Raw genomic sequence first — 27,631 nt, 5'->3', positions numbered from 1 at the left:
CACTTTTGCAGGCTACTATGGAGGAATTGGTTGTGCCGTCCTTCTGTTAGGATACTTCCAAGTTAGTATTTTGCTCCATATTTTGATTTCATGCTTTAAATTACTAAATAATTGTTTGTTGTAACTGTATTCCCTTTAACTGCTTACTCAACATCATATTTGAGCAGAGCAGACAAGCCCAGTTCTAATCCTATTGGATGAAATTTTTTAGCTCTGATTATCTGCAACCTAGGATTTGTTCATGCAAACCTTTGTACATAGATGCATTTAACCCAGTGAGATGAATGTGTGCTGCTCCTTTCACACCGAAAGAAATATTTGCTTGAATGTGGTTACTATGGAAGCCACATGCTGTCCTGCAAATAGCTAAGGAGAATGCAGTTTCCCAGCAGGCCAACCTGAGCTCTTTTTTTCCGCAAGGGAGATAGTACAGAGTAATAGTGTAAAATTGGCGTTGGAGCAGAATCACACTCTACATGTTCTGTAGTAATGACTCACACTGTGTGACTGAGATAAGCTACGAGCTTGGACAGTTTCTGCAGAATCTGCACGAATCAGCTGCTTTTGAAGCTCTTTATAATCATGAGAAGCGCTTGTCATTCTCTTTCCTAAAAGCTGCCTGAGAGCTTTGCTGTGGTAGGATGGCTGCCATACCTCTCTTAATTACAGCTGTAGATGGACAACTGTTTTCCTGTGACGTTTATGTAACAGCACAGAGTAACTGGTCTCAGGTGTTCTATCAAAACTAAGATAAATGCTTCATCCAGAGGCTTTAATAAACATTGGATTATTTAAAGATCAAGATCATAAAATAGCTCAACGTCTGTGTGTGTGTAGCTAGAGTATATTTTACCTGAATGCTGAGTTTACTGATAGCCAAATTGCTTCCCCCCCCCAATTTAGCCAAATTGTTTTTTCCTATTTGTAGAGACTGGAAAGGCTTCTCACTGACATTTATCAACTGCACTGTGCTCTTCCTAGATCTGCTTTTGGGTTATGGCTGCAGCTCGTCAGATACAGAAAATCAGGAAAGCTTATTTCAGGAACGTTATGAGAATGGATATAGGCTGGTTTGACTGCACGTCCGTAGGAGAACTGAACACAAGAATTTCTGAGTAAGTAATCTAGAAAAGATACACTACATAGGACATTTTTGCACTTGCTGACACTAAATGAGTGTCAAAAAGTAGGCATTTGGCAAAACACCTTCTAGTACAAAACAGAGAGTAGGGATTAGGCAAATAGTCTCCCAGGCATTGGAAGTGCTGTAAGTGTTATGCTACAATTATTTCCCTTTGTAACTGTTCTGTCAATGATATTTTGTTTCTTTATTTTTGCTCCCTTCTCCTGCCACTTTGTCTTTTCCTGTGCCCTGCCCTTTTAGAGACTCTGTTTAAGCTGCCAGCGGGTATATTCCCCTGAGGCTTGAGTTAAGGGTTTGAACCCTCGCACTTAATGGAATGGAAAACTGCATGCAAACTTTGCTCTCGGCATTTGAAAGAAAAGAGCAAGATTTGCTTAATCTTCTGCTAAAGCAGCGGTTACAAGCACTTACCTTTAGAAGGGGACCCAGGGTAGATGGAGAAAACTTCTAGGTAAACGTTTAGCTCTGAGAAAAGCTGAGTTTAAGGCTTCCTTCTTTGCTTAGTGGTTCCTGTTTACAGACTAAAGAAGCTGCGAGATGAATATGCTGACTCTAGGTGGCTCCCTGTGCTCTGTCATGCCTGCATAATAATAGGAACATATGCAAAACATTTTCTGTATTTGAAGGGAATGTTTTCCTCTTCGCTGACAAGTAGTAACTGTGACTTTCTGTGGTGTTCTTTTTATGAAGAAGAAATACAAAATGTAATTGGCTGTGAGGAGGATGACTAAAAACATATTTCTTGAATAAGTATCACCCAGTTCACTGACTGTTAGAATAACACCGTCTTGGGCCTAATAAAAGCTTCCTGTATGCAAAAAAATACATTCTTAAGAAAAAATGTGAACATGTTCTTGAAGTCGGCACTCTCATATTTCCTGTAGAGGACTGTTGCTAACAATTCTGCACCTTAAACATGAGTGCCACTTGCTCCTTTTTGTTCCAAGAGTTTCAGTTCTTCTGTTCTCAAGAGTGAGAGAATAGCCAAGAGCAGCGCAAGTATAATGACTATTTTGTTTTGAGATGTTTTTTCTGTAATGGCAACAGATAAGTGAGACCAAATGATCTCTGCAGCTGCAGAGATTGCGCCACTCTGCCACATGTGACACAGCTGTCATGTTTTCCCAATGCTTCCAGCAATACTCCTCTATTTTATTTTACCACTCTCCCTCATATTTAGAGAACAAACTGCCTGGTGTAAGGTTGAATGACGAAGAGTTACAGCCCTCCTCCTCCCTTCTTAGCAAGGCTGCAGTTAGTGCTGTACAGTGGGGATATGCCATATCAGCTATACTGTCAAATAGCTGCACCCAGCTGTGATGTCTGCTCTGTCTGCATCAGCTGGAGCACAGTGGTGAGTGAGACTGCTAGTAGGATGGCTTTTCCTGGGGAGAGACAGAATTTACTTTGTAGTATACATGTATAAAATAAATGCCTTTTGCCATTGCAAAGGTTCCAGGTTTTCTTACTGTAGCTGAGTGTCTTTGGAAAAGCCCTCTGCAAGGGAAAGCAAAATGTGGCAATACAAAGGAAAGATATGCAGATACACTTGCTGACCTTTCTGTTTTCTTTTCCTACTCTCACAGTGATGTCAACAAAATTAATGAGGCTATTGCTGATCAAGTAGCAATCTTCATCCAGCGCTTAACCACCTTTGTATGTGGATTCCTACTGGGATTTGTCAGTGGATGGAAATTGACCCTGGTTATCATTGCAGTCAGTCCCCTCATTGGGATTGGAGCAGCTGTCTATGGCTTGGTAAGTGCATAGTGTGAGGTTCATGCTGAGATACTGTTGTGGTTTAAGCCTGCAGGTGGTTAAGCACCACACAGTTTGCTCACTCTCCCGCTTCCCAGTGAGATGGAGGAGAGAACCAGGAAAAAAAAACCCAACATAAACTCGTGGGTTGAGGTTAAACCATTTACTAAGATAGATAAAAGGAAAAGGATAGTAGTTATAATTATATATATGTATGTGAATGTAAATAACAAGTGATGCACAATTGCTCACCACCGCCTGACTGATGCCCAGCTCACCCTCTGAGCAGCAGAAGAGAGCGAGATGAATTCCTACTCCCTTCAAAACTCCTTCCACTTGATGTGATATGGTATGGAATATCTCTTTGGCCAGTCTGAGTCAGCTGTCCTAATTCTGTTCCCTCTCAGCTCCTTGAGCCCTTTGCTGAGAATGGCCTTGGTTCTGTATAACACTGTTTAGCGGGAGCTATAAACATTGGTGTATTGTTTTTATCCTAGAACCAAAACATAGCATCATACCGGACACTGAGGAAAAAATTACATCCCAGATGAAACTGAGACGGGTACATTGAACAGGGAAGGTCGTGCTATAGAGTGAAGGGGAATGCTGAAACAGGAGGTCATTACAGCCTTTTAGCGTTGAGAGAGTCGCAGCAGAACTGAGCAATTCTATGATTTTGTGATATGTTTGCGCTCAGGAGGAGCTTCACTCCCACTTCACTTGTTCTCATTCTCAGAATCTAATATCCAGCATCTAAGATGGGAATGTTAGCATTGTTTCTGTGGTCATGTGCAGGAATATTGGGGTTGCTGGGATTAGAACTGGCCTGCAGCATCTGTCTATTACTCCATGTTGGATTTAAACAGTTATTAGACTTGAGACTTAGTTTTTCTACCTAGGTTTTTAAGATGACCCAGTCTTGGAGCTTTAAAACAGTTCAAAACAGCTGCCCAGACTCACCTCAAATTATCCCTACTCCTGTCAGCTACTGCATCTTTTCCCAGTCAGTCATTCTGGTTCTGCTTCTCTAACCATACCCTGCACCTCCCTGTGACTGTGCAGAGGAACCAGGTGGAAAAAAGGAATCACAGGATCCTTTACCTTATCATCATTTTTCCGTCCCTCAGCAGTTCCTCCTCCTCCTCCACACTCTCATGCTCTTCAGTCAGCTTCAGCCCCATGAATAGCTATCTCCCTTCTTCCACCTCAGAACAGTTTGCTGTCATTTTGCTATCAGCCTTCTAGTCTGTGACAAATTTTGTTTCTTCCTGCTCTCGTTATGCTGTACACTGGCTGCAAAGCAGATGATATGAGTGATGACTCAAAATGAAGTGGGAGAGCAATGTTCTGGCAGGGAATAAAATCAACTCCAAAATGCATCCTTCCTTCATTTGCCATTTATTTCTGACCTCATTCCCTTTATGTTTTGTTATTTTCCCCATTTCAAATTCTTTCTCTGTCCCCATGTCTTTCACATACCCACAGTTAAGTCTTTCCTCTTTATGGACCTTACTAGCTCAAGTTTTAGGGTTTTTTTATCATAATGAAAACAGACTTACTTAACATTGGTTTAGCTTGGTTTCATCTCAGAAAGTGACTAACAGATGCATAGGGTTGAGTATTTGAAGAACTAAGGCAAATAATGGCATGTTACAATTTCCAGGAAGATTTAACTCCTGAACTAATACGGTATCTTTATGTATAACACTGAGTGTGCACACTTTTTGAGCCCAAGTAAGCTTTCAGCATCCAGTGTGCTCTGAGATGCTGTGCAGGAGCCTGTTTGCCACTGGCCCAAGAGACAAAGCATAGTGATGGGCTACATGTATTTTCTTTCTCCCCCATCAGTCCCATTACCTGTTCTTCCTGAAGCTGGCTCTGCTACACTGGCTAAAGTGCTGCTCTTCCTGCTTATCCTGTCCCTCCTGCCATGATGGACACGTGCACGATCATTCTGTGGCCTGCTAAAATGTAGAAAGCGAGAGAGAGTGAGGAATGGAGGGAAAGTATTTGTTGTCTGCTGCTCTTTCTAGGTATTTGAAGCAGAGCTGTTGGGATGTTAGACAAAATGCATGCTACAGAAATGTAAGTCCTAACACTAGAAGATAAACCTTCAAAAGAGCCGTGTGCCCAGTGGCAGGAACAGGGGAGGTGACCTGTGTGACGGTCAGAGCTGCTTATCGTGGTCTGGTGTAATCACAGTTTCCTATGGTTTACAGGCTGTGGCAAAACTGACAGGCCGAGAACTAAAGGCTTATGCAAAAGCTGGGGCTGTGGCTGATGAAGTGCTCTCATCCATCAGAACAGTAGCTGCTTTTGGTGGTGAGAAGAAAGAAGTCGAGAGGTTTGTTCAGACAAATTGTAAAGAGTCTCTGCGTTCTTTCTCCTGTAGAAATGTGGCTACAGCAATTAGTCTTGCAGTGTTGAAACAATGGCCATCTGTCAGTTTTGAGAATTATACGCATGTGTGTTGCAGAAATCTAGATTTCAAATACCGTTACTTACACAGTAACTTACTGTTTCATAATCGGAAAAATAAAACATAAGTAATACTATCTTCAAGTCATTCCCCTTTGTAGGAACTTACTGTCAAACTGTGCTGCATGTCTGAAGATCTTGTGTACTTTCAAGATAAATAAGAATATTAGTTACAGAGAATCGTAGCTCCCACAAACACCTCAATTTATTGTGCCCACTGTAAAATAGGAATGTTTGCATGATTAAAAAAATATGGTTGGATTGGAAAAGAAAAGTTTAATTTCATTTTCTTGCTTTTTGTTCATTTAAATTTTGCTGTGAAGTTCATTTCATTGTTTTGTTTTTATGTCTTTCTGCAGATATGATAAAAATTTAGTGTATGCTCAACACTGGGGAATTAGAAAAGGAATAATAATGGGATTATTCAGTGGTTACATGTGGTTTGTAATCTTCCTGTGTTATGCATTAGCCTTTTGGTATGGCTCTAAACTTGTCCTTGAAGAAGATGAGTATTCACCCGGCACCCTTCTGCAGGTACCTATGCAACTTTTTTCTTGACTCTTTCTTAAAACGTTAATTCTGGGACACTTAACCGTATCTTTTGTTGTTTACCGTCACCCAGTGTCTTGTTCTTGTTCTGCTTTAGATAGTTACTGTTGAGACTTAAAAACCTCATAAAAATACCGGGGGGGGGGGGGGGGGGGGAAATAAATTAACAGACGTTTCTGGCATTTTATTTGATGTGCTCCATCTTCACTCAGTTCTGATCTACGAGGCCAGACTCCAAGGCTGGACTCTTGAACTGATGTGCCCTCTGATATTTGATAATCTGTCTTGCTGCCTTTGTTCTCAATCAGCCCTTGCAGGAAGAATGGGTGCTGTGGCTCATTTTCAGTCACACTGTCCTAGGCTTAGACTAAAAGTGGATCCTTTGGCTTTCAGAGGAGTGTCAGTAGTGAATAACTCTTTGCTTTTGTTGCTGGGGAAGGACTTGAAACAGTGAGCACACTGGATATTTGCTTCCTGCAGAAGCAGTCAGCTTATTACTTCAGACTGTTTATGAGGAGATGACAAATGTTCCCAGATATCACAGTAGAGAACTGATACGGTCATTCTTGTGTACTGGCATGCCAGCATACTAAGTGATCCTTAGAGTTCAGTTCTGTATGCAGCAAAAAAATATTCTCCGCAGCTGGTACCTGCTCCTAAAGTAAGTTTTGTAAGTATTGGTTTAGATAGGAACTGCAATAAACAAAGTTTACACTTTGGAATTGTTGTAGCCTCTCAGCAGCTGACTGGTCAAAAACATCTCTTGTCTCTTGTCTCTGGCATTCGCTTTCTCAGCTTTTTCTCAGCCCTTGTTTCAAGGCGTAGTCACCCAGTCAAACTGAAGCAGATCAAAAAATACATTGCTAGCACTTCAGTAAATTCTATGATTCTAAATATCTGAGTGCATACACTCAGATCAGGAGGAATAAGAGAAAACTTGATTTAGTTCAGCCTGGAAGCAAAGCTGTGAAAGATGATAAAAATCCTTTCTAAGATGCATTTGTTTGCCTCTTTTTGTGAGCAAGCTGTACTTGTGGTCAATCATGGTAGATCAGTTGATGCACAAGAACTCATTAATCCGCTTCAGTTTGAGTTGCCTGTAATAAAAACCTGATGTCAGATTTTTTTTTAAGTCCTTCTTCCTCTTCTGCAGGTTTTCTTCGGTGTTTTAGTAGGAGCTTTAAATCTCGGCCAAGCATCTCCCTGCCTGGAAGCCTTTGCTACTGGACGTGGGGCTGCTACAAATATTTTTGAGACAATAGACAGAGTAAGTAATACATTTCTAAGCTGTGTCACTGGTGGAAAGAAAAATAAATAAGTCTCAAACAGAAGTAGTTTTTCTGCAGTGTAGACAAGGAAAAATGAAAGCAATTAAAGAAAAATTGGCTATGTGATTGAAGGTTGATTGTCATGCGCATGTGCTTAGAGAAGGTGTTGAACAGATTCCTTAAGTAGCCTGTTTCTGAGAAATGAAGCTTTACCTCAGCTACCGCTGTTTCTTACTCCCATGCCTCCTTGCACACGGTTATTGATCAGTGCTGGCCCACAAAAAGTGTACAGGCAGGCAGCAACAGTTGCCTTACAGTCAAATTTTCACCTTGCCGTCTCCACATAGGGTCAAATGCGATCCTATTGGCTACTGCCAGTAGATCTCTGTGACTCTGGGTTGCCCATCCTAGAGCTACCCCACAATAAAATGGAACCCAGCGCACACAGGGAGTGGTCTTACAGCATTCAAAAATGTTAATCACGGTATTCTCTGTACATATATGTGTTTGAAATAACATTGTTTCAGAAAGGTCTGAGAGCTGCTGGCATTTATTCATACAGATTCCTTTCTGTATCTGCATTTATTTAGTGGCTGGCAAAACACTGTACGTTTCTTAACTGTACTTAATGTGTCTGGTCATTGACAGGCTTTATTTTGCTGAAAGTGTGTAAGCACATTAAAAAGCTTCCTGTCTTTTACAGACCACAGAACTGTATATATGGAGTCTGGAACAATTATGATAACACTGATAGACTTCTTCGTAACCTTTCAGTGTTCTATAATAATGATAATGCATATGTCTTATAAATACACTTAATTATCTAAGGATTTTCCTCTAAGATAATTGAAAAAGAGATGAGCAGGAGAAGCATTTTTTTAGAGAAATAAAAATAAAAGGCACAAAAGAAAAATAAAAGGCAACAATGAGGAGATTCATCACAACATTCAAGATAGTCAGATAAGTGTAGGGTAAAAAGAAAACAGAAACATGATCTTTTTCCCATCTGGAGAAGGGTGATAAATTAGATCATCTGCTTGCTGCATTTGTAGATTTATAACTAGATAGTAAAATCTCAGCTCTGCCATGATGAATATTCTCTCTGACACTGAACTTATGTGTGGTCAAACTGATGTTCTCGTTTGCAGGGTCAGTGATACTCTTTTTTTTCATAGCTTAGAATTTAAGTGGAATGCATTCATAAGAGAACGCTGCTACAGCTTTAATCATAGTTTTATTGAATTATCTTTGTTCCATTTATTTTCCATAAATTTCCTAATAAATCTGTCCTTAGAAAAATTGATTTATTTAGGATTCCTCAATTTCCTCTTATTTTTCTGCTCATGCTGTATAATCCACAATATCCGAGGTCTGGCCAGACGTCTATGTGACCCAAAGCACTTCATGGAAAAGCTTCAGGATTCTTTTTTCTAGGGATGGGCATTCAGGGATGAGTGTTTGAAGTGCAAAATGATGAAGTGTGCAGATTTTCAGCAAGTTATTGTTTCCTCAGTGGTTTGAGAGTTTATATGTGCAAGGTACTGTCATTTCAGTCCCAAGGTGCTGCCTGAATTGACTTAGTTAAAATGCTTAACTCTTGCAGCTATTGTGTTTCAGCAAAAATAAGCTGAGTGGTAGGCTTTGTGTCATGGAGTTCCTAAATCAATCTATGTGGGCCCCTCAGCCCCCAGAAATGGGAAGGGAAAAAGGGAAAGGCATAGGGAGATGGGAGCTGGGCTCAAGGAAACAAACAGAGCAGCAGCAAAATCTGAGGAGGAAAACTTATCTTACTAACTATGATATTGGAATACAAGATAACACAATGTAATGTAATCTAATTGAACTTGAGGCTAACAAGTCAAATAAGAGAGTTTTCCAAAGACCAAGAAGCCTACTTTGAACTTGAAGGTGCACGGCTTGGAAGCACACCCACAGCCGCTGCCAGGCAGTGAGAGAGCGAGCCTCACTTCTGCGACGTATTTCCCTCTCCGACCATGAGGTCCTCTGGGACGTGTAGTTCTTCTTCCCTGTGTTCCACATGATGTTTTTGGCTGTTCAAGAACAAGTAAATAACACAATAAATTTTACTCTAGAAACCCACCATTGACTGCATGTCGGAAGAAGGCTACAAGCTGGATAAAGTAAGAGGTGAAATTGAATTTCATAATGTAACATTCCATTATCCCTCCAGACCCGATGTAAAGGTAATAATTCATCATCCCTTTTGTGAATACATTTACTGTAAACTTAACAAAATACCCTGCCAGCAACTTCTAGATTTTCAGTAGAGTTTTCTTTCCACAATTTAAGACCTGCTGTTTAAAAGTAGGCTAAATAATTCATCTATTAGTTGTGTTCCTCCATTGTTTGTTTTACCATTCTGAAATATCTATTATAGTCATACGTATTCCTTGCTGCTGAACATAAACTTGCTGATTTTGGACAATTTTATCTACATATTTACATAATTATTTACATAATTACACACATGTATCAACATATGCTATAATAGGGCACAAAGTAATAAGCTAGACAGAGTAAGGAGATTTTATGGAAGTCTTCCATTACCCCAGGAATGCATCATATAACCTCTAGGAAAAAGTACAGGTACAGAGCCAGGTACAGGAGCCCTGGCTGCACACATACCCCATTATTTCCTTGCTGCTGTGTTTGAATTGACAAATCCTCAAAAAAAAAAAACCAACAACAAACAAACAAACAAAACCCATAATATAATTCTTAACATTTGTTCTTTGACCAGCATTCATAATTCATATAGACTGTTCTTTAAAGTGGATATATTGCCAGGTTCTCCAGAGGTATTAACTCGACTAGTTCTTAATGATGAACAGCAAGAGCAAACAAAGATCAAAATATGTTTCCTGTTGTAGAAGGCATTAGTCTGTTTTTATAAAGTCTTCAAGCAATGTAAAAAATATTTTGTTTTCTTTTTCTTCTTTTTTTTTTTTTAATTTTTAGCTTTGTACATTTGTTTAGAATCTCTATTTTCAAGTAAAGAACATAGTGTGGATTTCCTCCTGGTGCGTGGCTATGTATCTGTGAGAGAATTAGAATGGATGGATTCTTTTTCTTTCTTTTTTCTCTCCAGATTTTGGATAACCTTAGTATGGTTATTAAAACAGGGGAGACAACAGCTTTTGTTGGAGCTAGTGGAGCTGGAAAGAGTACAGTAATACAGCTCATCCAGCGTTTCTATGACCCTACTGATGGCATGGTGAGTGTCTAATTCTGGCAGGGGTTCCTGTATTATTAGGGGCTTGAATGAGCTTCTTCTCTGGGAGGGAAGACTTCTAATATTTATTTTCGTTATTCAAAAAAGAAATGAGTGAAATCACCTTTCAAGGGAATGCTGAATAAATATCAAGAGTAATTGTGTGCATTTATTATTATATTTCCTCCCAGAATGACTTCCTGTCTAAAAAAGTGTCTGCAGGGAGATGGTGGAGGGTGGATGATTCTTCTGCCTTGCATTCCACGGAGCTTTTAATTCAGATTTACTAATGAAAAGCTGTATCTGTGTACGTTCAAATTAGTCCTTTAAAGAGAGTAATTTTGATGAGTGCTTTCCACTTGGCTTTATTTGTGAGATCAAGAAAAGAGATATACAGGGAAATGAATCAAAGTGAATACTGTCCCTGAATTTTATTTGCTTGCCTTTGCTTCATTTGGATTCTGCAGATAACTCTGGATGGCCATGACATTCGTTCCCTTAATATCCAGTGGCTGCGCTCACAGATTGGTGTTGTTGAGCAAGAGCCAGTGCTGTTTGCTACCACGATTGCAGAGAATATTCGCTATGGTCGGGATGATGCTACCACGGAAGACATAATCAGAGCAGCCAAACAGGCCAATGCTTACAGGTTCATCATGGACTTGCCACAGGTATACTGCATCTTGAATGTAAAACTGGATGTAAAACTAGGAGAATCCTTTCTCCTTGCTTTCATACAACCATCTGTGAAAGGTAGATTAAAAGGGAGAGTAGGTCTTACTGCATGGATTTCACCAAGTTAATAAATATAATGCATGATCATACAGTCATCTGGCTCTCTAGATTTTGGGCTGTGTGTGTTCTTTTATTTGAAGAACTCTGGCTGAGCCTGGTGCCATTAGCATATGATCATGAATCAGAGACAGGGTGTTCTTCAGTCACATGCCATCAGCAGACATGTCCAGCTCCCTGGCAAGTCTGTTAATGAGTGGGCAGAAGTTTCCTCTCCATTGTAGCTGTTGCTGATAAAATTGTTCTGGGCCCAACCTGAACATTTTACTTTTTTATCAATACATACTTTTGGTTTGGGGTTAGTACCCCAGTCCAAACAAAACAATATTATTCATTATGAAGGATGTTACTTCATGTTGTCTGGTGCACTAGTAGGATTCTTTCTCTTTCAAAAATGAAATATTTTTATATTTACTCTCAGGACAAGTCTGACAATGTTTACGTTGGTTCCTAATGCTATGCATTTCTTTGTTTCCCAGCAATTTGACACTCATGTTGGAGAGGGTGGAAGCCAGATGAGTGGAGGTCAAAAGCAGAGGATAGCTATTGCTCGAGCCCTTGTGAGAAACCCTAAAATCCTGCTATTGGATATGGCTACTTCAGCACTTGATAATGAAAGTGAGGCGGTTGTCCAAGAAGCACTTCAAAAGGTTTGCGCATATTTATAAAAGCAGAAATTATTTTGAATGCACTTTGCAGACAGCGCTGATGAATTTTGACAATGCAGTGATAAACTTTTAGTAATAGCTTTCATATGCAGCTGCAGAACTTTTGCATTGTTAATGAGACACTGGGGTGTTACAATGGGACGTTGGCAAGGATCAATGGTTCCCACTGTCCAGAGATAGCTGCTTGTCCTGGGAGATGGTCAAGGCACTGTCTTGCTTGGTGTAAATTATGATCTGGTCTGTGTTTTCTTGGTCCAGCAATAAACCCCTTGTGGGTTTTGGTGTGAAATAGTAAGATGCTAAGGACTGTCAAAATTTTGCCAACTACATCTGTGTCAAGGACACTTTTCTCTGTTGCGTGTTACAATTGTCTGGTTACAACTAAATTTTTGCAGCACAGATGCCTACTGTTAGCTGTAGACTTCGCAGATTTCTGGGTTTCTCTCCTTTTTTGTGGGTAATACATGGGCTGTGGATGGAATTCAAGTCAGAGTCAGCTAAAACCATTTGAAAGACTCCTTTTGGTTTGGACAAACTTTAGTTTATATAGCATTGGTTCCAGGTGTTTCCATTTGCTTTCCTGGCACCGGGGCTGCTTTTGTTCCCTGCCAGGCTCACCTTGGCCGCACAGCAATCTCAATAGCTCATCGCCTGTCTGCTGTCAAAGCTGCTGATGTCATCATTGGGTTCGAGCATGGAAGAGCAGTGGAGAGAGGAACTCATGAAGAACTCTTGAAGAGAAAAGGGGTTTATTTCATGTTGGTGACCTTGCAAAGCAAAGGAGACACAGCACTTACTAGAGCAGCAACAGGATGTAAGTGTCTTGCTTCCTCTTATAAAACTATATAAAACTAGATAAAATTCCAGACAGTGTAGATTGCTGTTATTTTTTCATAGCATCTAGTTGCCTTTCCCACTCTCCTTGGATGTTTTTATGGCTGAAATTTAGCATTCATCAAAGTAATTCATTGATAGCTCTATCCAAAGTTTTTTAAGGCATATGCATTGAATTACATTCCTGATATAGATCTGCCCTGAAACAATAATCCTGACCTGCAGTACCCTGCTATTTTATATCTTGATTTTGTGCTGACAGTCCAGACGTGCTACATTTGAAATGCAAGAAAATTACAGACTAGGCTGAAATTACTGGAAGCAAATTTCAATCAAAGCTTCTGGAAATGAAGGTCTAAGAGAGTGATTTGTTTTAATTTTGCAAACATCATACCTTGGTGATGACTGTCTTAAAAGAAGACAGCAATTGCAGTACCAAAATAGGGAAACAGCCTTCAGGAGTCACAACCCAAGTGAGACAGCCCAATATTCAATTATCTTCATAAGATATATTGCAGTATATAACACAGTATATGCAGGTTGAGCATCACCATTGTATTACAGCCCTCACTTTCTACAAAGTATTTGTTATGATTTGGAGATTGCACTTTCTAAACAGGACTTAGGTTGTACGCAAATTTAGCACAAACTGAAGAACTAACTGTATGTCCTGTATTCTAAAGCAGCAGAAAATAAAGTGGTTGAGCCAAATCTTGAGGAAGTCCGGTCATTCAGAAGAGGAAGCTATCGTGCCAGTTTGCGGTGAGTCTTAAAAGTCACCAAGTCTCAGTATGTTTTCAGATCTGGTAATTATTTGCTGGTTTTCATGTTTGTTAATAAGGGGTGGAAGAGCTGCAAGCATTTTACTAAGACAAAGTCAACTTGGAAAGGAAGAGCTTGGGTAATACATTAATGATTGAAGGCCTGTGGATAAATAGAAAGACTTATACTCCACTTTCTAGACAGAGCACCTACTCCCTTGTCAGTTTTGGCTTTCTGTGTTGGTGTCGAAGTTTAGTGTTACAATCATGCATGTATTTATATTAACTCGTTATGTACTCTCCATCAATTCACTTGGAGGGAAAAAAAAAAAAAGACTTGCCATGTAATTACTTGGGAAATCAATGCAGTGTATGAGGACATCTGTATTATGGCTTTTTCTTGGTAAAAGTGAAAGCATTTTTACTTTTTCTTGGTAAAAGCATTTGACAAGCCAGACTATCTTGTACCCAGACATTAATTGCTTCTTTCAGGCAAGCTTCTGTCAGACATTCAAGTGAATACATCTCCTACACTGTGGGGTCACGTTTCATCAGGGACATGTGGGTCATTTCTGGACAGAATGACTTAATCATAATAATGGTGAAATGACTTGGTGTCTTAACAACTTTTGCAAACAGAGGAGGATATAGCATGATCTTGCACAGTGAAGGTCACGTATAAAACAGTGTCTGAGTGGAGTAAGGTTTTGAATAGTATTTATTCCTACTGTGAGATATTTTCATCACAAATGTTGAGAGCATGGAATAAGAAAAAAGTCGGTGGGATTCCTGTAATTTGTGTCAGTGAATCCTGGTGTAGTTATTATGAAAACTACATGTGCTTTGAATGCAAGTCTCATGTTACTGAGCTGTGAATCGCTGACCATATTTGTCCTCTTTCACAGAGCTTCACTTCGGCAGCGGTCTAGATCTCAGCTCTCGAATGTGGTTCCAGACCCTCCATTGTCCATTGCAGGAGATCAGGCAGAGTCTGCGTATCTTAAATCTTATGAGGAAGATGATGGACAAGCAAAAAAGGTCAAGCCTAATACTTCATTACTAAATTGCAAGCAAAAGGGATATCTTTTGTATTCCTTAGTAATGAGAACCTACAGATATGTGCTTCTGTTACAGGCAGATATGACTTTTTGGATTGATACTTACACAAAGCCACAGCCTCAGGTCTTATCCTCTGTATCCTCTAGGCTGCATTTTGATAGCCCTTATGCTGATTGGTCCAGGTAAAATTTCTTGCAGGCCACGAGGTCTTGTAAAATGTTAGACGTGCTGTAGATTAAATTGAAAAAAACTTATTCAAAAAAGCTGACTTAACCAGCAAAAAGCAAAATGTTGTCTGTGAAGTGTAATAGACACTTAGCAATAGAAATGCTGCTACTGCTTGTTTAATATAGTGAGTTCCCTTTCCTCTCAAAATCACAGAATCATAGAATCACCAAGGTTGGAAAAGACCTAAAAGATCATCCAGTCCAACCGTTCACCTATTGCCAATAGCTCCTGCTAAACCATGTCCCTCAATACAACATCCAGTTGTTCCTTGATGATCTCCAGTCATCTGGAGATGTGAGTTGAAAGAGACTCTCATTGCAGCCTTGCCCAGAATCCTTTCAGTGGCAGTGCCTCATGCAGTCAAGTAGCATAGAAAATAAAGATGGCATTTATTGAAAATATGTACAATATCACCAGTTCTTTAGGAATACACACAGTGAGTTTCTGAAGTGCTTATGAAACCCCTGCAACAATTTGCAGGGCTACAGAGGTTTAGTGCAGAAAGCAGCAGTTAGAAGTCACTATTATTGCTATTGTTGGGCCTATTCTATGGCTAAACAGAGGGATTCAGTGCTGTCACTCTGGCACTAGCTCAGAAGAAGATAAAAACAAAATGTTCCCACTCATTCATCCTTGCACATTTCCAGCAGGTAGGTCTTTACAGGGTCAGTTTTGTCTGGGCATTTCCAACCATAAGAACTGAGGGAGATGAGCAGGGCTCAGCACACTGAGTGTTACAGAAAAACTGCACAGATCAAACTGCAGGGTAAGTTATAATTTGATGATGAATGTTCTGCTCTTATGGGAGTAATTATAGGAATTCTGTCCATAGCCTGAGGATGTTTCACAAAAGGGAGGCATAATTAGCATGTATAAAACTTGACTCTAGCGATCTGTCTGAGGTCTCTTTTGTTCTAGTTATACTGCATACCCATTAACTTGATGCAGAGCCTGATCAGTGTGTTCACCCACAATGCTTAAAAATAATATTTAAGAACATGCCAGGAGAGATGAAAAGCCCCTTGTGAGGAAGAAGCTTAAGTTTTGATACTGAGTGTTGCATCGTGCATCATCTGGAAGCAGCAAAATGGGAAGAGTCTGAGTTTCAGTAGCAGAAAGTCTGCTCATAATTAATCTCTTAATTTGGAATCAGTTGAGTTGAACAAGGCATAAGTCTCTCTTTTTCTCTGGGGACAACAGAACAGTGGAAGTAGTTATTTCTGTACCTCTTGTGACTGCCTAGCCCTGTGAGAGCTCCAGTTAGTAGCTAAGACCCATCATTGCCCCTTGCCATACAATGCTAGAGCAGCTATTTGGGTACTGACAGACTAGGCTAATTATGGTATCTCACTGCCATATGGTGAACATCACCAGGATAATGCATTTATCTCATAAATCCAATCTGTTTGTTTCAGGAATCTGTCGAGGAGGAAGATGTCAAACCTGTACCATTTGCCAGGATTTTGAAGTATAATGCCTCTGAATGGCCATACATGGTGATAGGATCTCTGGGAGCAGCTGTGAACGGAGCACTCAGTCCACTCTATGCTTTGTTATTCAGTCAGATTCTTGGGGTATGTTAAACTGACATCTGAAAGTGTATTTGAGTGCTTAAACAGAAGGTACTTCATTTCCATCCAGCTCTTTGCTGTGTTTTCCCTGAAGAATTCCCAGCGAGAGATGGGTTGCTGTAACAGATTGCATACCTGCCAGCAGAAAGCAGACGTGCATCAACAAGTCTGAAAGACAAGCAGGAAACCGGAATGTGTTTTAAACCTTGTCATCTGCTAAGGGATGTGTTACCATCACAATCTACAGCCTCCCACTTGAGGAGGATGGAGGAGCTCTGCATTAAGTTCTAAAGCTTTCCAAGCTTTTCCTCAAGCAGCCATCAGTGAGCAAATAGCTTGTATCCACGCTCCTTCAGTAAGAGACATAGGCTTCTCTTGAAGCCTACCTAGAGCAATTATGGCATCAGTTAGTGTTGTGCAAGGAGTCATCTTAAGGTGTAATTACTTTTGAGTACTTTGTATGGCTCAATAAAGTTGCAGTTGTCATAGATAGGAGGCATGGAGACTGCTGCACTGTTGCTAATAATGCTGTTGCCCTTCTGGTTACTGACCAATCTTCCTTTGTGTGTGTGTGTGATTAATTATAACTATGCATGGACAGAAAGTTATCTCAGCATATGTAGACAGAGACTGTAACAAACTTGTTCAAGAGGAGTAAAAAACCAATATTCTGTACCCAGGCTTAGCCTAGAGAAGTATGGAAGCTGGCATTTGTGAGGGGTGAAGGAGAGCCCTGCATGGTAACTGTGATTCTAGGGGGAGCAGTAGAGTCATGAACAAATGGTTCTGGAAACAGCAATGAACATATAGATGTTTCTCCTCCTAGGAACATAGGCCTGCCCAAAGGCAGCAGAATAAGCCTTCCTTTTGTCCCCTCTCCTCCTGGCCGGAACTCAGAGGAGAGCAGTGAGTTCCTGGGTCGCCAGAGCTTGTCCTTGAGCCAATAAGATTGAATGCCAATAATCCTTTCCCTTGAGCTCTGCTTGTGACTTCCTTTGGTGGTGGTGTGGTGGTCTTCCTTCCTCACACACACACAAACAGGCTCTTCTAATATTATGCTTTCCTTTTTTTTTTTTTTCCCCTCAAAGACTTTCTCCATTCTTGATGAAGAAGAACAAAAATTCCAGATCAATGGTGTCTGCCTGCTCTTTGTCTTGGTTGGAATTGTTTCATTTTTTACACAGTTTTTACAGGTAATAACAGTGCAATGAAAGTAAATTTTGTTTCTGATCCCGTTTTCTGTGTGTATCTCTTTCTGTACAATCCTTTTGTTTATTGTTTGCACTCCAGGGATACAACTTTGCCAAGTCTGGTGAGCTGCTTACAAGACGGTTAAGGAAAATTGGTTTTCAGGCTATGCTGGGGCAAGACATCGGCTGGTTTGATGACCGAAGGAACAGCCCCGGGGCACTGACTACAAGGCTTGCAACAGATGCATCGCAGGTCCAAGGGGTAAGACCTTAAATTCTTTTAATGTAAGCACAGATTGAAGGCCTATTTATTTAATGAGCATGCGAATAGCAAAGTCAGTGTAGGCCAGTCCTTGATCAGTCATTTAAGGTTTTGGTGTTTATCATAGACTGTGAACTTGGAACTATTATTGCTGCATTTACCTAAAAGCATTATTAGGATCACAGTTCATTGACAGCTACTGGTGTCTGTATTACCTGAACAGGAACAAAAAATCAATTGAATTAATATCAACTATCAGTGGAACTGGAATTAGCATCCAGCAGCTTTAATTCAGGAGCTTTTTAATCCAGGAGCTTTATTTTCTTCTGAAGATGAGTTAGCTCTTTACCACAGTGCTAACATGTTTATTTCAAAAGCATGTCAGGCCAGTATTGTGGCAAGGTTCACCAGTCTTGTTTACAGGATGATACTGTTGATGCTGTATCAAAGCTGTTCCTTGCTGCTTTCATTTAAAGTGACAGCCCACATAAAAAACATTTGACAGGACTGGTTGGTGCACCAGCTGGGGATCCAGGCAGCCAGTTTCAGTGTGACTTCTTATTCAGGAAGGGGTCCCGCTTACCCCACATGCTGCATTCCTTAGGGGATGAGGATTAAGTCATGCTGAACTATTAGTATACCTCACTGAATGGATGCTTTGTTCAAAGTGAACCTTTTCATTTGGCTCCAAAGCAGGTGGTTTTCTAGAAAAAAAGAAGGAAATGTACAGATGTTTCTATTACAAGTAATTGCTCTGATTCATCTTGACTGAAGGTAATGGATTAGTTTTTAAAAACTACTATTTCTGGAGGTTTTAAGAATTTAAAGATGAATGAAAGAAAGGGTTCCCAAAAACCCAGAGGTTCCCAGCAGCAGTTTGCAGAGAATCAGAGAAAGCATCCACAAACCTCTTCAGTTCATGCAGTCTATCACAGGGCACATTTTAATTGAAATAAGCAGACTTATTAAGCACTGACTGAACCATAGGATCCTAAAGGAACTCTAAGCTAACACACGTAGAGCAATGGGGCAAAGCTGTCCAGTCCACAGCTGCAAGTTAGCAGCTTGGTTAGCAGTGTCCTCTGCCTCTTGCTGGTACCTGACACAGAGAGTGGTCCACTGCTGCTGTTGCAGATGGAGCCTCAGTGAGAAGATGCAGGCAAGTGTCTGGGTTCTGAAAGGGTCTGCAACTGAACCAGAAGTGAGAGGGGAGATTCTTGGAGTGGGGCTGGGCAGTGAGAGCTGCAGGATCCAGCTGAGAGCAGCCCTATGGCTGGGAGGTGATCTGCTGCTGTGGGCAGGTCTGAGATGCAATAGTCCAGGTTGGAACAGGAATGGGCTACAAGCTGGAAGTTCACATCCTGCGTGCGAATTTGATTAAAATGATCAAGGTTATAAAATATGTATTTTTTTTCTAATATATTGCAGTCCAGCTCCAATGTAGGGCTGCTTATTGCTTTGAAAGAAAATAGTTTTTGAGTAAATACATCACATTTGTTGCAAAAAATATAAAGTGTTCTTAAAGTACATAAGACAAAGACGAATGCACTAACAGTACATTAAAGCATATTTAAAAATTTTACCTAATAGGCAGAACTGCAGCTCATCCTTCCTCAGAGATGTTTCCTAGTGATTTAGACACAGCTAACACTTTGTTGTGTTAATATTTAAGTTGCAAAACGTTCTGTTTATTATTTAATTCTAGAAGTATAAATGGTGGGGGCTGAAAAGAGTATTTAGGTAAGCGATTCCCCAAGGAGCCAGGGGGACCCATTTCAATACATTATCTTTCTCACAGTCATCAGGAAACATTTGCTCTGTTCTCACCGGAAACTCTGGTGGGCGAAAAGAATGCTGGAGACTTGCAGTCTTGTTAGTACAATGCACAGGAGGCTGTATGTCTGAACTGGCTGAATTCTAGTGCTGTCAGCAGCCAGTGATCCCTTACAGTATTTTAATATCATTCAGAGTCTTCTAAGCTTTTATGGGAAAAAATATTTAAAAATGATTGAAATTGCAGCTGGAGCACAGATCAGCCATCTCCATTTTTTTTCTTTGAAGGCAACTGGATCGCAGATAGGAATGATTGTCAACTCCTTTACCAACATTGGGGTGGCCATCATTATCGCTTTCTACTTCAGCTGGAAACTGAGTTTGGTCATAATGTGTTTCCTGCCATTTTTGGCCCTGTCTGGAGCTGTGCAAGCTAAAATGTTGACGGGATTTGCTGCTCAGGACAAGAAAGCTCTGGAGGCTACTGGACAGGTAACAGCACTGAAAAGCTAATTTATATTTGCAGTTGCGGGCAGTTAAAAACCAGACATTTGGGACCATCAATAATTCAAACATACTGAAACTGGCAACTTTTTTTTTTCTTTTTGCAAATAAGTTGCAATATTTCAGCTTGTAAAACTATTGAAACACCACTGGTAACTCCCTAACCTCAGAAGCACTTACTGTACACGACTTTTCAAATGATATTGGATGGTAGACACAACTCTCTCATTTGTCTGTTCCACTTTTGTCAGGATTTATTTAAATGCCCATTTGCTGATCCCTGGCTAAAGCCCGCCTCCCTGTTACTCTGACTCCAGTGTCAGCATCCCATGCCCTGTTAGCTGCAAGGCCCTGAGAACTGCCCCACCTCCTAGGCTGAGAATAGGTTTATGTAGATGAGCAGACCCCCAGCTCATGTACCAAGCAAGGACGAGGTAGGTAAGCAAGGTAAGGGAACATCATATTCTCACAGAGTCCACTCCTAACCACTGAGAGCAGTGGGCTGCTCTGTTGACTTTGAAACACACATGGTCCTTTGACTTTAATTCTGAGTCAGTAAGTTCTGGCACATCACCCGGAACCTGATCCTTCTTAAATATATTTAGCCTAGTTCAACAGCGCAGAAGCTGAACTGCACCAGAAACACAGATGTAAAGGACAGGCAACGTGCGGAAGACTACATCAGGTATTAGCTCTCTGAGTAACAAATGAGCCTTCTCCCCACTCTTAAGGCTCTCATATTTCTAGCATCAAAAGTGTATTTTGTAAGCTCTCCCAAAGCCTCATAGCTCCAAGACAATTCTTTATCCTATCTAGAAATGGTTCTTGCAGATTTCAACAACTCAGAGGCCGGGATGAAAAGGGCACTCAGTTCTTCAGCAGTTTTGGCAACGACTGATTATGTCTGGTGCTATTTTCTAATTTATCTCCCAGCATTGCATCCAAATAAAAAAAGCTTCACTTTCCTCCACTGTTCCTCAGCTATGTTAAACACGGAAAAGCAGTCTGAACAATCAAATGCACTGTACCTAATTATCTGCTGCTTCAAGTTGTGTGATAATGCAACAGATGTGGCCCTTAATTTTGACCAGAAGAAAGACCTGTCTTTCTATATGACAAAATATGCATATGCTGAAAGCACAGGAAATGTCATACCCTGAAACTACTACTGAACTCCAGGCAAACAACAGCATTGTTAAACCAATTTCTGAATAAAATTACATGAGATAAACAGGATGATTTTACCTTTTTTTTTTTTTTCTGCTCCTCCAGATTTCCAGCGAAGCCCTCTCCAACATCAGAACTGTGGCTGGGATAGGGAAAGAAAAAAGGTTCATTGATGCTTTTGAGAAGAACCTGGATATGCCGTACAGAGCTGCAATCAAAAAAGCAAATGTTTATGGAATCTGCTTTGGCTTCGCCCAGAGCATAGTGTTCATAGCCAACTCAGTCTCTTACAGATACGGAGGGTTTCTGGTTCAAACTGAAGGGCTCCATTACAGCTTTGTGTTCAGGTAAGAGCCTGCATGAGGCCAGGCAGACTCCTCTCCAGAGGTGTTGGTGTGGGTGGAGAGCACAGCTTCCCGATGGCTGCCCAAGATTAACCATGTCCATCTTTCCTGCAGAGTGATCTCTGCAATTGTGACCAGTGGGACTGCTTTGGGAAGAGCTTCTTCCTACACCCCGAACTATGCCAAAGCCAAGACATCTGCTGCACGTTTGTTTCAACTCATCGATCGGCTTCCTAAAATCAGTGTTTACAGCAAAAAAGGAGAAAAATGGGTAAGTGGAGATAGCGGAGTAGTATGAGAGGTCACTCAGCACAGTATAAGCACTTAAGTAGCAGTAACAATTTAGAAAACATTGAGGATCACTGCTTTACAGGAAGGTTCTTCTATCCATATAACTGATACATCTGCTCCTTCGGTAGCAGTGAGCTCCGTACTGTGCAGTGAGAGTAGCATACAGCATGGCTATTGGGAATTTATGTACAACTCCTGTGGATTGCAATAGCGGTAGTTTGGATGACTCACCAAATGCATGCTTTTGCTTTCTGTTAGCTGTTACAGCCACCTTGTAATGCTTTTTTTTTTCGGTTCATATAGAAGCTGGGAGTGTTTATCAGAAGGAAAAAAAATTCTGAATGGAACAAAATGAAAATGTTTTCTTTTTGGTCAATGGAAAAGTCAGACCTAGCAGATTAAAAATATTCATTTTTCATTTAGCTTTTTTTCAGCTCTAAAGGAATTGTTAAAATATTTGTCACAAACGGATTGAATTGACCAGAATTCACATATTGTTTTAATGTCGCAAAGTTTAGTAGATTAAACAAACAAACAACTTTTTACACAAATATATACACAAATACAACTTTTTACACAAATATATACAGTCACCAAATCTGTACTCATACAGTATCTGTATTAAAATAGATGGCTAAATAACTTACCAGTTGGCAAGGTAATCCCACTTCCAGTTGTTGTTTCTGGCCGGTGTAGTACAGGGGTGTGTCAGTAGAGCATCAGTTTAATGACTAATGACTTCACCTTGTAGAACAGCTGCACCATATGTTTCTAATGCCTCTTTCTAGGCTAATTTCATGAGCACTAATATCACATTTTAAATAACAGATACAAGAAATGAATTTGAGGAGGAGTTATTTTCTACTTTATGACTCAGTTTTGAGCTTGAGATCATTGCAGTGTTTCTCATTTTTTTTCACTAGGATGACTTCAAGGGGAGCATTGAATTCCTTAACTGTAAATTCACATACCCCTCACGGCCTGATATTCAGGTCCTCAAAGGACTCTCTGTAGCTGTTAAGCCTGGACAGACATTGGCATTTGTTGGCAGTAGTGGCTGTGGTAAGAGTACCAGCGTCCAGCTTCTGGAGCGTTTCTATGATCCTGAGAAAGGAAGTGTGGTAAGCAAAGAAAACATTACTTGTGTACTTTTGTCTTCAGCAATGTGCTACAAGGACTCTTCTGAGTGTGTCCAAATGTGGAGCCTAGCAGTTTGTCTCTACACATACAGTTTGGGTTTTCAGCTCCTTCTCAAACTCTGGGTATCATCTCAGATGTACACAGGCAAAATAAGAACACTACTCACCTCAGGTGCAACCTCCTGCATTATATCAGCCTCAGGAAATCACATTGGTAGCTCCTGTATGAATCAAGCAATGTGTGGCTCATGTGGGAACGCAAACAAGAATCAAGCTTGACTGAAGCAGTGGAATCTGGAACATCACTAAATAATATATAGTTTCACCATGCAACTTCTTTGCAGATTATATTTATGTAGCTTTTTTATCTCTTCCTCATAAAAACTTAATCCAGTTCCGTATCTCATTCTTTGACAAAAATAAGTGTGGTGATCATTAAGCTTGGCAAGACAACAAAACGTGCCTAACCTGAGGCTGTCAAAGTCCAGTTGGAGTTAAGATTAAGTGAATGGTTTAGAGTCTGGCTGGATCGCAGGTACAGCTGGAAAGTATTCATCATGTATAAAGAGATCAAATGAAACAGATAACTCGCATTACCTCAGTCTTGCTTGTAGTTTAGTAATAAATCATTTACTTATGCTATAAACTATCTGGGTTTTGCAGTTCATTTTTTGAATGATGTTTTACGTTTTCTCTTATTTCCTCGTAGTTAATAGATGGACACGACACCAAGAAGGTAAATGTACAGTTTCTCAGATCAAAAATCGGAGTAGTGTCTCAGGAGCCTGTGCTATTTGACTGCAGCATTGCTGACAACATTAAGTATGGCAGTAACACCAAGGACACGACAATGGAAAAAGTCATAGAAGCAGCCAAGAAGGCTCAGTTGCATGATTTTGTCATGTCACTTCCTGAAGTAAGTGCACCCGAGGGTTGGCTGCGGGACAGGCTGCTCAGTGATCATTGCAGAGAGTTGCACCAAAACCAGTTAAAACTGCTGCAGTTAATATTTTATGTCTTGCTTTTACAATTAGCATGTTAGGAGAAAACACCACTGTCTGTTTCTGAGAGCTTGGTGTGACTTGTTACTGTTTTCTTACACAGTAGGCAGACATTTATGAAGCTATAAATAACATAATTCTAAATTAGGAGAAATGGGAAGATTCTCAAAGCAATTGACAAGAAAAAAGAGGAAGTATAGTTCAGCAGTCAAAGCATTATACGGTGTCAGGAAATACAGATCCTGTTCTCAGCTGTGGGGGTGCTACCGTGCAATTAGGGTACAATACCTCGGTCAAAACGCTTGAAGCTGGCTGCTTCTGTGCACTGAAGAGGTATTTAAAGCACTGAAATCATACAGACATAATCATAAGAACATGAAAGATATGTATATAACTTAGGCATGAAAACAAAACACTCGTCCAGTCAGCCCCACAGTGACTTTCAGCCTCTTCTCCCAAATTTAGGTCAGGGATTTCTTTTGCTTCAGACAAATCTGCCATCATCTTGCCATCAAATTTTTCAGGCCTGTTACCATATTAAAAAAAATCATGGTTCAAAGATATCTCCCTGAACATCTCTATCTGCTTCAAGTATTTCTGTCTTCCCAGATTATTTAAGGAGGAGACAGCAGCGGTCAGAGCTCCAGCCTCTCTCCTCCTGCTTGCTCCTTCAGACTGTGTACTTGTTTCTTTACAGCTAGGTAAAGATCTTCCTTTTGCATATTTTTCAGAAATATGAAACTAATGTTGGTGCTCAAGGATCTCAGCTGTCTCGTGGGCAAAAACAACGCATTGCTATTGCGAGGGCCATCATACGAGATCCTAAAATTTTATTATTGGATGAAGCTACATCTGCCTTAGACACAGAAAGTGAAAAGGTAAATTTGCAGTGATAAGAAATAAGGGAAAATGAATGCAATGGCTTACAAGGTACAATGCCTGCTGTACAAAGACCACATGACCACAGCATTATTTCCCATTGCTAATTTTCAGCACTTACACTTCTAATGATCTTAAAGTCAACGGCTATAAAGTCAATGGCCAGCTACAGAGACTTGTAAACTGTCATTACAAAGCAGCACTTTCTAAGTACTGTGCATACTAATTCCCTGGGTTCCACAGCATTCAGTGAGAATCTTTCATAAATACAAATTAAACCACAACAGAAGTGTATTCAAGCATACAAATGAGGAGACTGGATATCCAATAAAAACAGCAGTGCAGGGCCTAACAGCCAGGCAATAAATTCTTTGCCTTGGTCACACATGGAGATTGGAGAAATGGCAGAAATTTAGAAGCACATCCAAGCTGAGCATGTCAGCTGAAAAAAAGACTTTCCTTGCCATTTAATTTTTACTCTATTTTTATCTTTCCCTTTTTTGTACAAGTACTGTACAATATGGTTAATCAGTCTGAAGCAGTCAGACCTCTCCAGCTCTGAGCCCCAATTTGATCTGCCCATGTTCACTCTGCTGCTCTCTTTGTTGCTTTCAGACTGTGCAAGCAGCGCTGGATAAGGCTAGAGAAGGGCGCACCTGCATCGTCATTGCCCACCGCCTCTCCACAATCGAGAATGCTGATATCATTGCTGTGATGTCACAAGGAATCATCATTGAACAGGGCACTCATGATGAACTAATGGCAATGGAAGGAGCATACTATAAGCTAGTTACCACTGGAGCCCCAATTAGCTGAATTACTGTGATAGTACATTTCAAAGACTATTTATCTGTACAAATACTTTGCAGTAGGTATGTATGTGCTGGTACCCCTCTGTGGTAGAAAGTGTTCTGTGGTACTGTGAGTTATGCAGTACCTTTAATCTATGTAGCTTTATGGTTAAGCAATTGATCAGGTACACGGAGGGAACTAAGCATAGGCTAATGCATTCAGGAAATAGTTTTTAGCTCACTGCAAAGGGAGAGAATGCCTGAAATAGGAAGATGTTCACTGGTGAGCTGGAAAATTGCCACCACCTGCAGTCAGACTGCACAGTCCCATCCCTCCCCTAATTAACAGTCAAGGAAAACTCCGTTCTGGTGTTCTGGAAACTGCCAGTTCTAGAGGTAAGCTGTATGAATTAAAATGCAATCTCAAGCACAAGGGTGTATTATTGAAGCATTCAAATTCCTCCTGACGTTCTGCTCTACAGAGGATTACAATAGATAGGCTCCTCCTGAGTACAAGGCCTTGACCCTTCACGCCACTTCATTCCATGCCTACTTCAGCTGCGTTGCTGGAAGAGGCCAGGTTGCCGTGGGTACAAAGCGAACACGTGGAGCCCTCAGCTTGATGTAGCAGTACCCTTCCAGTAAAACCAGTAAGTAGGTGCCCACAAAGAAGGCAGCTTCACAACAGCAAGGAAATAAATAATTCAGATGAGGAATATAACCTGGTAAGTCTCAGTTTTCCTACACTCACTGCTCTGATCAAAGCTGCCAAATAGAATTAATATCAAAAAATGCTTTAGATAATTCAATGTAAAATCCTATAGGTAATTGATTGGTGTGGTTATTTAAATTACTTCTATTGAGACAATGGCAGATAGCGTGTATGTTTTTTTTCAGAAGGCACAGCACTGCCTTTGGAAATTATTTTTTACAGAAACTGTGAAGGGGAAAAGAAAAGAATTTTTAGCCATAATTAAGCAGCTGTTCATATTAAGCAGAGCTTAAACAGAACAATGGTTCTGAGCAACAGAGATCAGGAAGTATCTTCCTCTGCCAGTGACCTGTACCTGTGGAAGTTTTTTTATAAGTAAGTTCTACTGCATGTTTTCGTGGAATGTTACTGAGTAGTGATTGGGAATACTGACAAATTACAGTATGACAATTTACATCTAGATTTGGAATAACAGAGTATTAACTGGAAAAGTGATTCTCAGCATCCCGATATCTGCAGCTGACATGTATGCAGAGGAGTTCTTTGTAACAAGTCACCCCACAATGGAGTTTCTTATAAAACTGTGCAACAGTACAACTGCTAAAACTTGATTAAAGGTGGAAGGTTGAAAGCTTCAATAGGATCCATGTCTTAATTCCAGGCAGCAAAAAGAAATTTCAAGGTTTATACAATTCCACTTACAGAATGCCTTCAGCAGAATCTCGTGAAACCACATAATTGACTTTAAAGTGCTATTGTTCCACATATTGAGAGTTATGTATTATACAGACATACTGGCTATCAGAAGGCACTCACGGTGTACGAAAGTTGTGTTGCTCCTGCACATTCTTGGTTGCCACCTCCTGCCATTTTGTAGCTGTGTGCTATTCAAACCAGTTAAATTCCTGTAGTACCTGTATGAAGGGACTAAACTGCAATCAGAGATCTGACAGCATGAAATGTGATATCTGTCTACTCATAATTCCTCTCTTAAAAGTGCTCACATTGTCAGAAGGCCCAAACATTGCTGCAATAGCCAGATTGCTATGTATAGAGCATCTCCTACTGCTGGCCAGGACAGAGGGACAGAAGGATGACTAGACCAACCTTCCGGTGCTTTGTAGGTTACATTCTACGAGGGAATAACCAAGCACGGAGCAAATTGAATGCAGGAGAAATCTTTGTCATAGCTGTCTTTTAGTTCTTCATTATTTGTTTCCAGTCCCATTGTCTTAG

At 40.4% G+C, this 27,631-nt stretch overlaps 2 protein-coding genes across 5 annotated transcripts in view; one reads left to right on the top strand and one right to left on the bottom strand.

Annotated features, from left to right (window-relative positions):
- DHRS9 (dehydrogenase/reductase 9) overlaps positions 1 to 9,250 on the bottom strand; it is a 31,123-nt gene extending 21,873 nt beyond the window's left edge. Inside the window, exons 1-4 of one of the 3 annotated variants that reach the window (XM_072341041.1) lie at positions 9,131 to 9,250; positions 4,760 to 4,866; positions 4,004 to 4,195; positions 1,556 to 1,724 (exon numbers count right to left, since the gene is read on the bottom strand). The gene's annotated coding sequence lies outside the window, so the exon portion shown is untranslated. Of the gene's footprint in view, positions 1 to 1,555; positions 1,725 to 4,003; positions 4,196 to 4,759; positions 4,867 to 9,092 lie in introns of all 3 variants that reach the window. The other 2 variants (XM_072341040.1, XM_072341039.1) reach the window with 2 other exon arrangements.
- ABCB11 (ATP binding cassette subfamily B member 11) lies at positions 1,018 to 27,033 on the top strand. 2 transcript variants are annotated; one of them, XM_072341037.1, is made up of 22 exons: positions 1,018 to 1,115; positions 2,731 to 2,902; positions 5,122 to 5,246; positions 5,740 to 5,914; positions 7,083 to 7,196; positions 9,291 to 9,401; positions 10,307 to 10,432; positions 10,897 to 11,100; positions 11,701 to 11,871; positions 12,502 to 12,703; positions 13,410 to 13,485; positions 14,390 to 14,522; positions 16,187 to 16,345; positions 17,431 to 17,535; positions 17,633 to 17,794; positions 19,856 to 20,059; positions 21,344 to 21,585; positions 21,697 to 21,853; positions 22,797 to 22,994; positions 23,722 to 23,928; positions 24,745 to 24,891; positions 25,508 to 27,033. In XM_072341037.1, exons 1-22 carry the CDS (start codon positions 1,051 to 1,053, stop codon positions 25,706 to 25,708), a joined length of 3,456 nt encoding a protein of 1,151 aa, XP_072197138.1. In that variant the 5' UTR covers positions 1,018 to 1,050; the 3' UTR covers positions 25,709 to 27,033. The 2 variants fall into 2 exon arrangements, with proteins under 2 accessions (XP_072197138.1, XP_072197137.1); XM_072341036.1 differs by having other exon boundaries at positions 13,407 to 13,485.
- The last annotated feature ends 598 nt before the right edge of the window (positions 27,034 to 27,631 follow it).

Source organism: Excalfactoria chinensis, chromosome 7 (assembly GCF_039878825.1).
Source record: "Excalfactoria chinensis isolate bCotChi1 chromosome 7, bCotChi1.hap2, whole genome shotgun sequence".
Taxonomy (NCBI): Eukaryota; Metazoa; Chordata; class Aves; order Galliformes; family Phasianidae; genus Excalfactoria; species Excalfactoria chinensis.
The sequence above is the reverse complement of the archived record's forward strand: the minus strand, read 5'-3'. Positions and strand labels throughout refer to the sequence as shown.